We start from the raw sequence: 17,583 nt of genomic DNA on the forward strand, positions 1-17,583 counted from the left end.
ATAATGATAAAACATGAGAAAAATCAGGCGATAATAAATAAGAATCCAAAGTGAAGAAGAAGTTGGAAAAATAAAAATAAAGAGAAAGAGATTCTTTTGTCCCGTAAAAGAGAATGAATGATAACGATGTCCATTATTATTCTCTCCTCCTCGTGCTTAATTTAATTAGTTTTCCTCTTTAATTTAAATTAATTAAACTAACAAAAAAAATTAAATAGTAGTAAAAATCGGATCAATAGGGTAAATCAACGGCTGAGATTCATTCAAACCAGAGGACACAAAACATCTCTTCTCTCTTCTCTCTCCCACTTTTTCTCCCGGAGACAGTTAACGTGATTCGCTCTTTTCCCTTTGCCCAAGAGCTATACGACAATACCACCACACACACACACACACACACACGAGAGAGAGAGAGAAGAGAAGAAAAGAGAAGAGATTTGCTACTGAGAGAGATAGTTGATACATTCAGAGAGTGTGTGTGTGGAGGAGGATTCGTCTTTGCTTAAGATGAATCCGACCGGAGAAGGAGGAGGAGGCAAAGTCGCCGGAGTCGAAGAAACGGTGGCGGAAGGTTCGGCGTTGTTAATTGTGGGTGTAAAGCCAGATGAATGGAGTCGAGAGGTTCTTACATGGTCTTTGGTGAATGTAGCGCGTCCTGGAGATCGAATCGTTGCTCTTCATGTTCTCGATTACTCTCTAGGTTTGTTCTAAACCCTCGATTTTCGTATTCGATCTGAGATTTTTGTTTCTAATTTTGATTTTCTTTGGTTGGTTTTGGTTTGTGAAGAGGGCTCAACGTCGCTTATTTCGTTGGTTAGGAATTTTGATACTATGCTTGGTGTTTATGAAAGCTTCTGCAACTTAAAACAGGTTAAAGTTTTTCACTTTATGATTTTTTCTGACGATTCTAAGCTGCTTTTAGGATGGGTTTAAGTGTTTTTTTTTTTTTACTGAAATTGATTGATGTTGTGTAACAGGTAGATTTGAAGCTAAAGGTTTTCAGAGGGAAGTCAGCTAGGAAAGTTCTTGTACAAGAAGTGAAATCGTGTGGAGCTACAAGTTTAATCGTTGGTTCCTCTAGGAAACATCACACTATCCGTTCTTCAGCTTCTCTAGCCAAGTATTGTGCCAGGAATCTTGCCAAGGATGTCTCTGTTTTTGCTGTTAAAAGTGGCAAAATTATGTTCCGGAGAGTACCTAATACCAGTGGTATGTTACCCCATTACTTTCTCATATTAATGGTTGTGGTTCAAGTTTTTCTGATTTGTCAACTGTTGATGTCTACTTTGGTTTGTTCTCTGTTAGTTCTTAAAGTAAAGGTTTGGGCTTTGCAGGTGCAGATGGTCCACAAATGAATCTTCCCTCTTTAGTTTGTGGATCACCGGACATTGCTATTGAAGCGGCAAAGATTGGAAACAGTTTTAGCCCGGCAAGAACGAGCTCACGCTGGACAAGAACTAGTCGTAGTTCGTCATTGCAGTCTTCTGAAAGCTTAGGTGTAGACAATTCGTTGGCTTTAGTGCCAGTACAAACAAATGAGACTGATTCTGGTTCCCTTGAGTCAGGACCAGGTTGGCATTTTCTTCGCGGGATTTATGGCAATCGAAAAAGTTGGCCCAAAGTCTCTGCTAAGAAGACTGTACTTCAGTGGGTTTCCAGGCTGCGAGGTCGGCATTCAGAAACTGTAATCTATCTGGATAGGAAACGGAGTGACTCTGGTTGTGATGAAGATTGCTCTTCTAGTATTGACGGTGAAGATGTTTCCATTTCACGATTTGGTTCTGAGCTTATGCAGTCTCCTCTTTCTCCCTGCACTGGATCAAACAACATTCCAGAAGAGCTGGAGGGTCTACATGAAAAATACTCCTCCACATGTAGATTATTCACATACGATGAAGTTTTGTCAATTACCTCAAACTTTGCATCCGGTATGCCCCTTTCCATATTCTAACTTGAGTTTAGTTTTGGTCTGACTTGTCATCATTCGCTTATGTATGCATCTTTTTCTGTTTCCAGAGAACTTGGTTGGAGAAGGTGGTAATAGTTATGTTTATAGAGGAGATCTACCAGATGGGAGGGAATTAGCTGTCAAAATATTAAAGCCTTGTCTGGATGTGTTGAAGGAATTTATACTGGAAATTGAAGTCATTACCAGTGTACATCACAAAAATATAGTATCTCTCTTTGGTTTCTGTTTTGAGAATAATAATTTGATGCTGGTGTACGATTATCTACCACGAGGAAGCCTTGAAGAGAACCTTCATGGTAAATAAACTACATTTGATATTCCCGCTGGATTCTTATACAGTCATACTAGATAAATATCCATTGTGATTGTTCTCATTTCTTGAATCAGGTAATAGAAAGGATGCAAAAAAATTTGGCTGGCTGGAGAGATATAAGGTGGCAGTGGGTGTTGCCGAGGCGTTAGACTATCTACATAATACTCATGAGCCAGAAGTGATTCACCGGGATGTGAAATCTTCTAATGTTCTTTTGGCAGATGATTTTGAGCCACAGGTACTGCGACATCTCATTCATAATCTGAGTTCATTCACAGATGCAATTACCAAAGCTTCCTGATTGACATTGAATTATACTGGTTCAGCTCTCAGATTTCGGATTCGCCAGCTTGGCTTCAAGTACTTCGCAGCACGTGGCGGGTGGGGATATTGCTGGGACATTTGGGTATTTAACTTGGTTATTTACACCTTTCCTTAAAACTATCATCATTCCATGAATCTGCCTCTTAACTTTCCTTCTTTGACAGTTACCTAGCACCAGAGTACTTCATGCACGGTAAAGTAACCGACAAGATTGATGTCTATGCTTTTGGTGTTGTATTGCTCGAGCTCCTATCGGGTAGAAAACCAATCTGCATCGACCAGTCTAAAGGCCAGGAGAGCCTTGTCTTATGGGTAAGCATAATAGTCCACATTTTCTACTTCATACTGTTATTCTGCCAATTTGCCATTGCGATCAAATTATAGGAAGCAATGTTACTCTTCCATGTCTATTGCAATCAAATTATATGAAATGACTTCCTTTTTCCCAGGCAAACCCAATTCTAGAGAGTGGAAAGTTTGCTCAGTTACTGGATCCCAGTCTAGAAAATGATAACAGTAACGATCTAGTCGAGAAACTATTGTTAGCTGCCACGCTATGCATCAAACGCACACCTCATGAACGTCCGCAAATTGGCCTCGTAAGCATACGTATCATTTATCTCCTTGGTTTGCTATGGATCCTTATGCTTTGCTTCTCATTGCTCTTTTCTTTTGGGATATATCATTATTTCAACCTCAGGTCCTAAAGATCTTACAAGGGGACGAAGAAGCAACAGAGTGGGGAAAGCAACAAGTGAGAGCCTCAGAAGACGAAAGCGCATATTTGACAAATATAGAATCACACATAAACCTTGCATTGCTTGATTTGGAAGATGATGCGGCTTCTGATAGCAGCCCTGAAGCTAGCAGTATCTCTGTTGAGGAATACTTGAAAGGGCGATGGAGCCGCACTGCTAGCTTCAACTTCAACTAATAATTTTTACCCGAAAAATCCCAAAATTTGACGATATTGTAAGTTGTGTAAATTGTAATCGATTTTTTCTGAGATTTTCAAGCTTTAAGAAGATGTGTCAATTTAGGAAGAGTGGAGAGCTCTTGTAGAGAGGCCAAAAGTTGGTAATTTGTGTTCTTAGTTTTGTCAGAGTAGAAAATGTTTGAAGTGTGCCCCTTGGGTTCAGTTTTATAAAATGTAAGTGTTCTCATCTGCTACTTTCCAGTTTAGAATTGCTGAAGCTACAGCTCTTTCGTGGGCAGTACGGTGCTTAGACAATCTTGGCTTTTACAGAGGTTGTCTTTGAATCAGACTCGCTCTGACCAAGACTAAGCAGTTACACAGTGGGTATCTATTCTTGACCACACGACGAAGGAATCTCGAGCCAACAAAGAGAAGTTAATGATCGTGCAGATCTTATTGCAGCCAAATCTTCCTCTTTCCCTATTTAATCATGCATTTTTAGATTGAAAATGAGAAACATGTAGCAAGCATGTTCTTGAGTATTGCTATAAAATCAGTATTTAAAAAAGAAAAAGAAAAAAGACACAGATTAATCTGTCAGGCCCAGCACAATAAGATTTTTTGTCACCAGCCCAATAAGATAGTCTCTGTGTTTATTATATAGATGCATGCCATGCAGCGCCCTAATTTTTCAAAGTGCCTCTCATTCATCGGATCCGGCGTCTCAATGGATAGCTCTACATTCGACCGTAAGATCTCTCTCAGTTTTGCTCGAAATTGTTTGTCTGTCTGCTCGAAATTGTTCGTCTATATTGTCTCTCTATTCAACCATATATATATTTTGGATCTAATTAATTTTAATATGGATGTTATCAAATCCGAATTTTTTGATTTTGTTATGTTAAACCTGGCAGGCGGATGGGTAATGGTCATGTGGGACGTAGAGGATTTATCAATCCTTAATCGTCTAGATCCTGAATTGGTTAAGAAGAATATCATGTCCGATCTTGATGATCAGGGTTTTTTTAGTGGTTTATCGAACATCTGGGCGGTCGTTGATGATAATATCCCCAAAACTTTGAGAGATATATATGAAAGCGCCGGAATCTCTACGACACTCGTTCCCCAAGGTTGAATTTTCTTTTTTTTCTTTCTCTTTTTTTTTTTTGTTTGCTCAAATTTGATCTAAATAATGATCTCCGTTGATGAACTATATATATATTCCAGGAAATAAACATGCGAGAGTTCACAGTATGTCAGTGTCAAGTCTTACCTGGGCACTGAGAGAGCAAAATAACCGATCAACTTTGATTATTCTCTCAGAAAACATGAAAGAAGACAAGCAGTTTACAAGTGTTGTTGAAGCCTTTAAAAAGAAAGGTAATTACAATATTGTCATCCAAGATCCTAGGAGCCTATTAGATAAATGTGTTGGAGTCCCTGTCCACAAAACCAATAAACGTGTTGACGTCGACAAAAGCAATAACTGTGTTGACGAAATCCCTGTCGACAAAAGCAAGCATGGATACCGCGGACAAAGGCGTCGTCGTCTCTCATCCGGCGTCTCTAAATTTGTCAATAGCTCCGCTGAAAACATGTTCAGCAGTATCTCCCAGAGTAGATTCGCTTGTAAGGACAGGTCTCCATATTGTTTGTCTGTATATTGATTGATTATATTTTATCTTATCGATCAAGTCGTCCATCTGTCACAGGGAAAGACACAGACATCTTCTGGGACTTCAAGGATTCGTCAAGCCTTTATGAACACGATCCTGTTTTGATTTATCGTAGTATCAAATCCGCTCTTTGTGAAAAGGGTTATCAAGGTCATTGGCAAATACGTGCATTCTTCGTTGGTGATGAGAATGCCCTCTCCAAAGATTTGATAGATAAGTATATAGGCAGCCGAATCTGGCCCATTCCCTTACCCAAAGGTGTGAATGAATGTGCTCTTTTCTCGTCCTTTTTTTGTTTTTTTACGTCTTGATTGATTGGTATACGTACTATTGCAGAATCTGCGATTGTTCAAGTAATGATACTGAGAATTCTTGATTGGGCACGGCGCAACTGTGGTAGACCATCCAATTTGATTATACTCTCAAGTAACATCAAAGAAGAGAATCAGGTCGCAAGTGTTGTTCAAGCTTTGAGAAAGAAAGGTAATTACAATATTGTCTTCCAAGATCCTGCGAGCCTATTACATCAATGTCTTGTAAACCCTTCCCACCAAAGCGGAAGAGAGCCTACGGAAAATGCAACTCTTTAATAAAACAGGGCCAAAGTAATTAATTATATACTAATTTTTTTAGTGAATCTCAGGATCCTTGCAATAAATACTGCCATCGAGCAATCAACTAGCTAGACTGACTACACATATCATCACTTCACATATATAGTTATAAACAGCATCAGAATAACAAACGACACATACATGCGTTTACTCTTAGTCCCGTAAATGATCAAACCAAAGATAAATCAATCACAGAGTGCATCATTATAACATAAAACCCTAAACACTAGCCTCCTCTTCAGATTTGCTTTCTAGCTTGTAAACAGCAACAGTAGTATCTTGTGAGCTTCCGGCTCCATCTGATGATAGGCTTTCACAAAGCCTACTCCAAAGCCAAGCTGAGCTTTCAGTAAAAGGTAGATCTTCAGATACAGACTCGGCTAAGAGAACATTGGTACCTGACCAATGTAAAGCCTGAAGATTACTGACCGTCTCGTTGTCTTTGAGGTTTTTTGAGAGTACAATCAAATTGGAGTGTGCAGGATTGTCCAGTGCCCAGAAAAGAATGTCCACTAACATCTTATGAACTCTCGCATGAATATACGCCTCGGCAACTACATATCAACAGAGATCTAGATTACATAAGAGACATATGTGTGTATATATATATAAAAGAGAGGAATTGTCTTATATATATTAGGTAAAGGAGGAATTCATTCACCTTCGGGTACGAAATTGATACTGATTCCGGCAGCCTCATATTTGTCAATCAATTCTTGTTTCTTCGTTGGGATGATGTTTTTCTCATCTTGGTACAACCGGATTGAGACAGGACCATTATAACAACCCTTATCCTCAAGAGCTGATTTTATCTTCTTAGAGATCATATCAGGATCACATTCAGGGATTGGAAAATCCACCACGTCCCAGAACACACCTGTGTTACCCTCTGCCACCGGAGACACCATGTAATCAAAAATCAATGCAATCCATTAAAAAAAAATTTACTATATGAAAGATCAAGAATTCAGATGAAATCTTAAATTTAACAAAAGATAGACCAAACAGTTTCGATGAAGACATAGACGGATCTTACTGGCGTATATATCGGCCCAGTAAGGATAATACACGTGAGACATGTCGTCTTCGTTGGAAGACATGGTTTCAGAGTTTCAACGGCGAGCGCAAAAATTCTCAAAAACAAACCAATCCCAGAGAAACTTTTGTTTATTAGGGTTTACATCTCTTTTCAGTGGGCTGGGCCTTGCATTTATCAGTTATTAGTTATGATAGGATTAGGACCGATTAAAACCTAGCGATCGATGTCTCCAAGACAAGCAGGTCGTAAGTGTTCTTGAAGTCTTGAAAAAGTATGATAATCTCAATATTGTCTTACAAGATCCTCGGAGCCTACTAGTTAAATGTCAAGAAAACCCTTTCCCCCAATGCGGAACGCAATACCCGAGATACTGTGGCTATTGCTATAATTCAAGGACGGATGTTGTAGCGCCAGTGTATAGAGGACGAGGTCCCCGTGGTCGTGGTGGCGTGGTTAGTTCTTTAGAAACTAACCCTATCATCTCCAACCCCTTGAATGATTCTTAGCTAATGTCTTTAAACTGCATATATATGATCCCAAGATTCTGGGGAATGGTTTATCACAGTGGTGGGTGGCACCATTATTAAATTCTTCATATTGTATGTATAAATAGATTAATAGTTCCTTAATTCGAGTGTTGTTGCTCATCCCAAGTTCTTGGGAATGTTTAAGTCTTGTTGAAGTTACGAGCTTGATATGCAGCACCAACTAGGACATTATTAGTGTGGCAATAAAAGCCATAACACAACCTATAACAATCATTGCCAAGGAACCAAACTCATATTCATCAGCACCCATAGATAAAGTCGTAGAAAGAGTCTGCAAAAGAGAGCGACCGTTAGTAGAATAAATGACTTGTTTATAAATATATAGAATCATATAAAGAACAAGAGAATCAGTCCCACAAGGTACGTAGCCAAAAGGTTTACTTGGTGAGTTCTTCATCTATTGCATAATGGATATGCAAAGATAATCCAGATCCTAAGCACAATGAGATATTTTGCATCTAATGGTTGATGCTTCAAACATGCATGAGAATAGATTGCTCAATCCATTAGATGCAAAATGTCTCATTGTGCTTAATTAGGCGCATGCAGACTCTAAAGTGAGAATTTGGCCAATCTATTCTCATGCAGACATTTTTGTTTGGCCACTTAAACAAGACAGATCCTCATAGTTTTGTTTGCCGGCCAGTTATTTTGCAGCGTCCGCAATGTACTTTAAAGTGAATCTCAGGATACTGCCATCGAGCAATTTACCATAACATTAGCTACACATATCACTTCACATAGTTATAAAACAGCATCAAAATAACAAAACGACACATACATATGCGTTTACTCTTAATCCCATAAATGATCAAACCAAAGATTATCAATCACAGAGTGCATCATTATAACATAAAACATTAAACCCTAAACACTAGCCTCTCTTCAGATTTGCTTTCTAACGCCTCCATCTGATGATAGGCTTTCACAAAGCCTACTCCAAAGCCAAGCTGAGCTTTCAGTAAAAGGTATCCATTCTGATAAAGGCTCTGCTGAGAGAACTTTCATACCGCTCAAATGCAAACCGAATAGGACGCCCGTGGCCTGCTCTTCTTTGAAGTTTTTTGAGAGTATAATCAAATTGGAAAGGTCAGGAGGACTGTCCAGTACCCACAAAAGAATGTCCACTAACATCTTATGAACTCTCGCATATCCATACGCCTCAGCAACTACATATCAACCGAGATCTAGATCACATAAGAGGCATAAAAGAGAGGGATTTATATATATATTAGGTAAAGGAATTCACTCACCTTCGGGTACGAAATTGATACTGATTCCGGCAGCCTCATATCTATCTATCAATTCTTTGGGGAGTAGGTTTTTCTCATCTTGGTACAACCGGATTGAGACAGGACCATTATAACAACCCTTATCCTCAAGAGCTGATTTTATTTTCTTAGAAATCAAATAAGGATCACATTCAGGGATTGGGAAATCCACCACGTCCCAGAACACTCCTGTGTTACGCTCTGCCACCGGAAAACAATCCATTAAATTATTTTTACTATATGACGACAGATCAAATCTTTTCCTATCAAAATATAGAGACCAAACAATTTCGAGCAAGACAAAGAGGGATCTTACCGGCGCGCACACCGGCCCTGAAAGGATGACACACTCGAGACATGGTTTCGTCGGGAGACATGGTTTCGTCGGGAGACATGGTTTCGAGTTTCGACGGAGAGCGAGAAAATTAAAGACTTCTGCGGCTGCAGATCTGAAACTCGCAGATCTGAAATTAGGGTGATCAGATCAGGTAATATCTGATTGGGCTGGGCCTTGCAGATATCAGTTTGGCCCTGTTGTCGTGATCTCTTTTCAGTATAAGAAACGGCTGATAATGGAAAACTCGATGCTGTCCTATAGAAGAACCGAATCAGCATATTCCATAGAGAATTGTGGGGACTTGGGAAAAACGACAATTTCTATATCTTTTCAAGAAAGTGCTAGGGTTTTAGAGAATTAGTGAAGATGACACATGATGATACTGGCATAGTGGCATATGGATTATTTTAAAACACACAACATGGGGAGGCAAAATAATTATGGTGATATGAGATGGCATAATCTACAAGCAGGTACGTTTAAATGTAGGTTGTGAGTTTTTAAATGGTTTTTAGATTGTACTTTTTTGGTTTTTGATTTTTGGGTTTTTAGTTTTTGTAGTAGATTTTAATTTTTTTAAAAACTTGAATGTGTTGTGAACTGTGTCTTTCATTAATAGAATAAGAGATATATATACAAGGATAATAGCAGGATACAGATAATAAGGTAAAACTCTAATGGGCCATGGGCCGGTTATGGAGTCCATCTATATGGTTTATAACACTCTCCTTTGAAAGACATAACCGTGCCCGATACTAAACCGGGATCTCTATAATGCGCTGGGGAATGTTGCCTCATTAAAATTTAGCTATACCCGCAATTTGGCTAATGAACCATGTCTTTAGATATTTCGTTTATTGAATTCTCATAGTCATCTATCTCATGGTCGAAATCTTCTTCACCATCATGATGAACTAAATGAGCTTCAGATTCTTTTCAAACTCTCTTGATAGAGATCAACGAGATGCTTAGGTGTCCTGCACGTCTTAGTCCAATGGTTTCCCCATTCCTCATCAGTGGCAAACAAGTTTATTTGAGTGTTGTGGTTTGGGTATACCGTGGCCTCTACCTCGATTACGACCAAAGTCGGGTCGGCGGCCTTAACCATATGAATGGTTTCCTTGATCATATAAATTATAATTGCCACTTCTACCACGTTCATTCCATTTACCATGACTGTGGCCATGATACTTATCTCTTTGGACGTGGTTAGACTCTTTAGTCTCTTTAGGCTCTTTAGGCTCTTCAGCCCAATGGGCTTCTGATAATGGGGTAGGACCAGGAGGTCTCATTTCACTATTTATAACTCATTATTTTGCTCAGCAAGTAGCAAAACAAGAATTTAGACTTGCATATGTGGTAAAAACCTTTTTCATGATATTGTTGCTGAGGAAATATATTGTTTGTGTGAAAGGTCGAGAATGCTTTCTCTAGCAAGTCATTCTCAGTAACTTCCTCACCACGGAATCTCAGTATTGACACTATTTTTAATAGTGCTGAGTTATACTCATTCATGGATTTGAATTCCTGGAATCTGAGATTCTCCCGATCGAATCGGGCTTTTGGGTAATAGCACCGTTTTTTTTGTGGTTATATTGATTTTTTTTTTTTTTTTTTTTTTTTTTCAACTCTGTTCTGAGGTCCAGAGGATTCTTAATAGTGAGGTACTGATTTTGAGACTCTCATTGAGGTGATGGCGTATCTTAGTAATCGCCTTATATCTTTCTCTTCTGGTGACATTGTTTCCTTGCACAATAGATTCACCAAGCCCTTTTTTCTTTAGGACAATCTCAGTGTCCAAAGTCCATTGTAAATAATTGTCACCAGAGGCATTGAGTGTCGTGCATTCATAATAGTTGATTTCTGACATCTACAATATATAGAGTTAAATGAGAACTCATGTAATCGGTTAGATCAAGTCATGCGTTAAGACCGAACCATGCTTGTCTTCAGCAAGTGTTTTCTAAACAATCATGTTATATATATATGGATGAAATCAACCCTAGAAGATTGATCTAGTATGCAACAACCAAACAATCGGATCATACTAGATTAGGATATTAGGATTTCGCGGTTAAGTTTTAGGGTTTTAGCATCCGCGATTTATAGTACTAGGGTTTTTGCTAGGATTTCGGTTTTATGTATGGAACTTTCTATTTATGGAAACTTTTCTTATATGGAACTTTCCTTTTATGGAAAATTTCTATTTCTCATCTAGAAAGAAATCCTAAACAATTATGTACTTTAGGGTTTTGGAATATTTCCTTATGAAGGGGTTTCCTATTTTGGTAACTTTCCATTTTGGAAAACTTGCTATTTTACGAAACTTTCTATTTCTGTAAATTTTCCTTATATGGAACTTTCTATTTCTGGAAACTTTCTATTTCTGGAAACTTGATCTTAAACCGTGACTTAGGGTTTATTAAACCGATTTAACCTAGGATTTAGGGTTTCGGTTTATTTTCGGTTTAACCTAGGGTTTATATTAAAACATTCAGTCTATCATGCCATTAAACATCTTTCCATTCACTAGCTTCTCAATTAATTCTCCAATCATAAATCAAATCACATGTGCCAATTTTCATGCAAATTTTATCTTATCAAACTTTAATTGGATCATGTATATAAAGCATAATAAATAAATAGCACTTATCTTAATTGGAGAACTGAAACAGAGACCCAAGATCTGATACGGAGATTGGAAACAGTTATGTCTCTTAGCTGGTTGGGACCTCCACGTCCGTGGCCTGCTCTTCTTTGAAGTTTTTTGAGAGTATAATCAAATTGGAAAGGTTAGGACTGTCCAGTACCCACAAAAGAATGTCCACTAACATCTTATGAACTCTCGCATATCCATACGCCTCAGCAACTACATATCAACCGAGATCTAGATCACATAAGAGGCATAAAAGAGAGGGATTTATATATATATTAGGTAAAGGAATTCATTCACCTTCGGGTACGAAATTGATACTGATTCCGGCAGACTCATATCTATCTATCAATTCTTTGGGGAGTAGGTTTTTCTCATCTTGGTACAACCGGATTGAGACAGGACCATTATAACAACCTTTATCCTCAAGAGCTGATTTTATTTTCTTAGAAATCAAATAAGGATCACATTCAGGGATTGGGAAATCCACCACGTCCCAGAACACACCTGTGTTACCCTCTGCCACCGGAAAACAATCCATTAAATTATTTTTACTATATGACGACAGATCAAAAATTCAGATGAAATCTTTTACTATCAAAATATGGCAAACTATCAAAACAGACCAAACAATTTCGAGCAAGAGAAAGAGGGATCTTACCGGCGCTTACACCGGCCCTGTGAGGATGATACACGTGAGACATGGTTCCGTACTTCCGTCGTTTCGAGAAAATTAGAGACTTGTCTCAAAAACAAACCAATCCCAATAAACTGGAGAAACTTTTGTTTATTAGGATTTAGGGCGTATCTTATGATGACAAGATTTTATGATAGTACATATTGGCTAGTAAAACCCTAATTATTTGGCTAGTACCACCTCTTAATCAGTCGCCTAGGGATTTTTTGAAAAAAAAAACTTTTGTATAGACGCATGCACCACAGATGTAATCATAATTTGACAAAGCGTCTCTAATTTTCTCGATAGCTCCATGTTGAGCAATGTCTCCCAGGCCATCAGTGACTTCGCTGGTAAATCTCTCTGTCATGGTAAATTACTGGATCTAGTCGCCGATTAGGCATAGTAATATATTCACGATCTGATTTTTGTAATGATTTATGCAGTGGGAAACACGTATATTTATTAAATAATGTGTGTTAATGGAGGAATAAAGCTAGCATTGCTAACTCTTTTAAAATACCGGAGCCTTTTACAGAAAGCCCTAATATCAACAATAACATGTGCAGATTACTTGCCTGAGACGTTGTGCACGAGTACAACCATTTTGACAAAAAAAAAAAAAAAAACTTAAAATTGTTATAGAACTTGTTGTTCTTATTAGTATTAATGAATGGAGTTCGTTACATATTTATACATGATGAGGGGAGACAAATCCCCATTGGGCTAGTAAACCCTAAAGCCCAAAAGCCCACTAAGATAAATTAGACCATCATAAGGAGAATCATAAGAATATGGACATGGGCCTTCTAGAATATGGATTAGGCCCAACGGTTATGGAGTCCATCCGACCATGCGGTCTATAACACTCCCCCTTGGATGACATAACCGTGTAGATGCCAAAGGATCTCAGTAATACGCTCGGGGATGCTGCCTCATTAAAACCTTACCAGGAAAACCCATTGGGATAAAACCATGGTTAAGGAAAAAGAGTACAGCACGTATTACTCCCCCTGTTTTGGTCATCCCTGCAAGTCCTTAAGTCTCCGCATTCCAATTTGATGCGTGAGCTTCCTTAATGTCGATGTTGGTAGCGCCTTGGTGAAGAGATCGGCTGAGTTGTCGCTGGATCGAACTTGTACCACTCGAACTTCTCCATCCCTTTGCAAGTCATGCGTGAAGAAGAACTTTGTTAGAATGTGCTTCGTCCGATCTCCCTTGATGTAGCCGTCTTTGAGCTGAGCGATGCAGGCCGCATTGTCCTCGTACATGATCGTTGGTTCCTTCTCTTCGTCCATGCCACAACTGGACCGTATGTGTTGAGTCATCGACCGCAACCATACACACTCTCGGCTGGCCTCGTGTATCGCTAAGATCTCCGCGTGATTGGATGAAGTGGCTGAGATGGTTTGCTTCATTGAACGCCATGAAATCGCGGTTCCTCCGTGTGTGAATACATAACCTGTTTGTGACTTACCATTATGCGGATCTGATTGATAACCTGCATCAGCAAAACCAACTAAACCTTCTTTGTTATGGTTAGCATAAAATAGACCCAAATCAACAGTTCCTTGTAAATAACGTAAAAGATGCTTAATCCCGTTCCAGTGCCTTTGGGTCGGACATGAGCTAAATCTCGATAGGAGGTTCACGGCAAAACAAATGTCTGGTCTAGTGTGGCTAGCCAAGTACATTAACGCTCCTATGGCACTGAGGTATGGCACTTCAGGACCGAGAACTTCTTCCTCATCCTTCTTTGGACCGAATGGATCACTATCCAATCCGAGGCTTCTCACCACCATTGGGCTGCTCAATGGGTGGGCCTGGTCCATATTGAATCTCTTGAGTACTTTTTCAGTATATGCCTTTTGATGCACAAGGATTCCATTATTCACGTACTCAAGTTGCAATCCCAAACAGAATTTTGTCTTGCCTAGGTCTTTCATCTCGAATTCTTTCTTTAGATATTCGACTGTTTGGGCGATTTCCCCAGAGGTTCCAAGGATGTTCAAATCATCCACATATACTGCTATTATCACAAATCCTTTGTTTGCGAATTTCTTTATGAAGATACATGGACTGATGGGATCATTTTTATAACCTTCTCTGACTAAGTAATCGCTTAATCTATTGTACCACATGCGCCCACTTTGTTTCAGTCCATAAAGCGATTTGTTCAGCCTTATGCAGTATTGGTCCCGAGACACTTTCTTATCTTTATCTTTGAGCTCAATACCCTCTGGTAATCTCATATATATTTCGTTATCCAGTGGACCATATAGATAAGCGGTCACAACATCCATTAACCGCAAATCAAGTTTTTCTCTTATTGCCAGACTTATTAAGTATCTAAAAGTCGTTGCATCCACCACAGGGGAGTATGTTTCTTCATAATCTATCCCCGGTCTTTGCGAGAATCCTTGTGCTACAAGCCGTGCCTTGTGTCTCACGATTTCATTATTCTCATTTCTCTTCCTTACAAAGACCCATTTGTGTCCTACTGGTTTTATCTCAGATGGTGTCCTTAATGTCGGACCAAACACATCTCTTTTCTTTAATGAACTTAACTCCACGTTTATGGCTTCTTTCCATTTTAGCCAATCTGATCTTTGAGTGCACTCTAATATAGACGTGGGTTCATGATCCTCATTTATTTCAATTGCTACCTTATATGCAAATATTTCATCGATGTCGACATCTTTTCGGTTCCATTTTATTCCAGACATGATATAATTTATTGATTTCTCTTTATCATCTATCCCTTCAGGACCATGAGGATTGGCGTCCCAAATCTCTCTATTCGGTTCCTTAGGGTCTGCCGCGGCCATGTCTATGGTTTCCTTCACCTCGTTTCCTACTGCACCTTTCTTTGATTTTCGAGGATTTTTATCTTTGGAACCTATTGGTCTACCACGTTTCTTACGTGCGTTAGACTCTGTAGCAATTTCATTGATTCCCTTTTGGATATCAATACGTACTGGTGCATTACAAGCTGGTATGTACGATTTTGTAACTTTCTTTGGGTCAACAAAGGAATCTGGCAATTCATTAGCTAGCTTTTGCAAATTTATTATTTTCTGGACCTCTGATTCACATGCCAGAGTCCGAGGATCTTGCCAATTCAAGGATGTTTGATTCCATGATATTTCTTTAACCAGCTTGTTCGTCTCTCCACCTAAAGTAGGAAATTCGGATTCATTAAATTGACAATCCGCGTATCTAGCCTTAAATAGATCACCCGTAGTTGGCTCTAGATACTTAATAATGGTGGGAGAATCAAATCCAACATATATTCCCATCCTCCTTTGAGGTCCCATCTTTGTTCTATGTGGTGGAGCAATCGGTACATATACGGCACACCCGAAAGTCTTTAGATGGGATATGTCTGGCTCATGACCCATGAGTAATTGGGATGGTGAATATCTATGTTCACTAGATGGCCTTATGCGTATAAGCTCTGATGCATGTAAAACAGCGTGTCCCCAAGCGGCTACTGGGAGCTTCGACCTCATGAGTAACGGTCGAGCTATCAATTGAATTCGTTTAATGAAGGATTCCGCTAATCCATTCTGTGTATGTACATGTGCTACGGAATGTTCCACACTTACCCCCATGGACATACAGTAGTCATTAAATGCTTGGGACGTGAATTCACCGGCATTGTCTAGACGTATAGTCTTAAGCGGAAAATCTGGAAAGTGGGCTCGCAGTCTTATTATCTGGGCCAATAACCTAGCAAACGCTTGGTTTCTAGTAGATAGGAGACAAACATGCGACCATCTTGTCGATGCGTCAATGAGGACCATAAAGTATCTAAACGTCCCACATGGTGGGTGTATTGGTCCGCATATATCCCCTTGTATCCTTTCCAGAAAATTTAAGGTCTCTTTATTTACCTTAGCCGGTGATGGCCTTATCGTGAGTTTCCCTTGTGAACATGCTTCACACGTGAGATTCTTAGGGATAACTCTTTTCCCTTTTAGGGTGTGCCCCTTTGAATTAGTTATTAGTTTACGCATCATACAATGACCCGGATGGCCAAGCCGGTCATGCCATAAAGTGAATTTCTTGATGAACTCTTTGTTCATTGCCATATTAGCTTCGATCATATTGATTTTAGCATAGTAGAGACCAGTGGATAATGCGGGTATAGTCTCTAGGACTTTCTTATGTCCTTGGGTGATCTCAATTATATTTAGGAATTCTTTGTTCCCTTCACCCTTTGTTTCAATATGGAAACCATTTAATCTTATATCTTTGAAACTTAGTAAGCTCATCTTTGAGCTGGGTGAGTATAGGGCATCGCTTATTTCAAGATGCGTGCCCTTTGATAAAAGGATATGGGCTTGACCGTGGCCCTCAATGAGACTAGCTATACCCGCTATGGTGCTAATATTGGCATTTTTCAATGTTAGATTTATAAAGTATCTTTTGTCTTTTAAAATTGTGTGGCTCGATCCACTATCCACCACAAGTATATTCTTGTCATCGGCCATTTCTAATATTGACAAGAAAATATGTCTTAGATAATAAAGCAAACGATTATATTAAAAGCAAATTAAACTTAAATTTAAATCCAAGACATAATAGTATTCAAAAACATAGAATAGAATTCAAAGACATAGAGCATGAAAACATAAAGCAAATTAAAGCAAATTAAAACACAAGATGTCGAATTTAATTTTCCTCTCTTAAGCAATCCGAAGTCTCATACTCCAATTGGTCATCGTTCTCATGGTCGAAATCTCCATCACCATCGAGATGAGCCAAATTGGCTTCGGGATTCTTCTTTATCATTTCTTGATAAGCATCGATTAGATGTTTAGATGTCCTGCACGTCTTAGCCCAATGATTGTCCATTTCGCATCTATGGCAAACGGATTTGACCTTGTGTTGCGGTTTGAAAATTCCGCGGCCACGACCTCGACCATTGTTCCCACGGCCTCTACCACCATGGTGGTTTCCTCGGCCGTAGGAGTTATGGTTGCTGCGACCACCACCACGTCCTCTACCACGGCCACGACCGTGATACCCTCTATGGACGTAGTTGGTTTCTTTGGTCTCTCGAGGTTCTTTGGCTATTTCGGCCTTATGGGCTTCCGGCAACGGTGTGGATCCTGGAGGTCTCATCGAGCTATTCATTAGTAATAGCTCATTATTCTTTTCAGCAAGGAGTAAGCAGGAGATCAAACTTGCATATGTTTTGAATTTCATTCCACGGTATTGTTGCTGAAGTACCACGTTATT

General features: G+C 39.2%; 4 protein-coding genes across 5 annotated transcripts; 2 read left to right on the top strand and 2 right to left on the bottom strand.

The window, feature by feature from the left end:
• Positions 1 to 96: 96 nt before the first annotated feature.
• On the top strand, positions 97 to 3,769 carry LOC9300953 (probable receptor-like serine/threonine-protein kinase At5g57670). The gene is made up of 10 exons (XM_002864832.2): positions 97 to 700; positions 788 to 870; positions 978 to 1,209; positions 1,335 to 1,928; positions 2,017 to 2,265; positions 2,357 to 2,520; positions 2,609 to 2,688; positions 2,771 to 2,918; positions 3,056 to 3,205; positions 3,307 to 3,769. Exons 1-10 carry the CDS (start codon positions 508 to 510, stop codon positions 3,538 to 3,540), a joined length of 2,127 nt encoding a protein of 708 aa, XP_002864878.1. The 5' UTR covers positions 97 to 507; the 3' UTR covers positions 3,541 to 3,769.
• A 97-nt stretch (positions 3,770 to 3,866) lies between these two features.
• LOC110231100 lies at positions 3,867 to 5,835 on the top strand. Its single transcript, XM_021035958.1, has 5 exons — positions 3,867 to 4,271; positions 4,437 to 4,652; positions 4,750 to 5,151; positions 5,235 to 5,456; positions 5,535 to 5,835. Exons 1-5 carry the CDS (start codon positions 4,187 to 4,189, stop codon positions 5,786 to 5,788), a joined length of 1,179 nt encoding a protein of 392 aa, XP_020891617.1. The 5' UTR covers positions 3,867 to 4,186; the 3' UTR covers positions 5,789 to 5,835.
• Positions 5,836 to 5,859: 24 nt separating this feature from the next.
• Positions 5,860 to 6,961, bottom strand: LOC110231103. The gene is made up of 3 exons (XM_021035964.1): positions 6,849 to 6,961; positions 6,474 to 6,701; positions 5,860 to 6,366 (listed from the first exon to the last, which is right to left on the bottom strand). The coding sequence occupies exons 1-3, from the start codon at positions 6,910 to 6,912 to the stop codon at positions 6,032 to 6,034; spliced, it is 627 nt and encodes a 208-aa protein (XP_020891623.1). The 5' UTR covers positions 6,913 to 6,961; the 3' UTR covers positions 5,860 to 6,031.
• Positions 6,962 to 8,089: 1,128 nt separating this feature from the next.
• LOC110225929 lies at positions 8,090 to 12,225 on the bottom strand. 2 transcript variants are annotated; one of them, XM_021016311.1, is made up of 3 exons: positions 11,961 to 12,225; positions 11,755 to 11,876; positions 8,090 to 8,443 (listed from the first exon to the last, which is right to left on the bottom strand). In XM_021016311.1, the coding sequence occupies exons 1-3, from the start codon at positions 12,199 to 12,201 to the stop codon at positions 8,285 to 8,287; spliced, it is 522 nt and encodes a 173-aa protein (XP_020871970.1). In that variant the 5' UTR covers positions 12,202 to 12,225; the 3' UTR covers positions 8,090 to 8,284. The 2 variants fall into 2 exon arrangements, with proteins under 2 accessions (XP_020871970.1, XP_020871969.1); XM_021016310.1 differs by lacking the exons at positions 11,755 to 11,876; positions 11,961 to 12,225 and adding exons at positions 8,653 to 8,871; positions 8,987 to 9,253 and having other exon boundaries at positions 8,090 to 8,568.
• Between the last annotated feature and the right edge of the window lie 5,358 nt (positions 12,226 to 17,583).

Source organism: Arabidopsis lyrata (assembly GCF_000004255.2).
Source record: "Arabidopsis lyrata subsp. lyrata unplaced genomic scaffold ARALYscaffold_8, whole genome shotgun sequence".
Lineage (NCBI taxonomy): Eukaryota > Viridiplantae > Streptophyta > Magnoliopsida > Brassicales > Brassicaceae > Arabidopsis > Arabidopsis lyrata.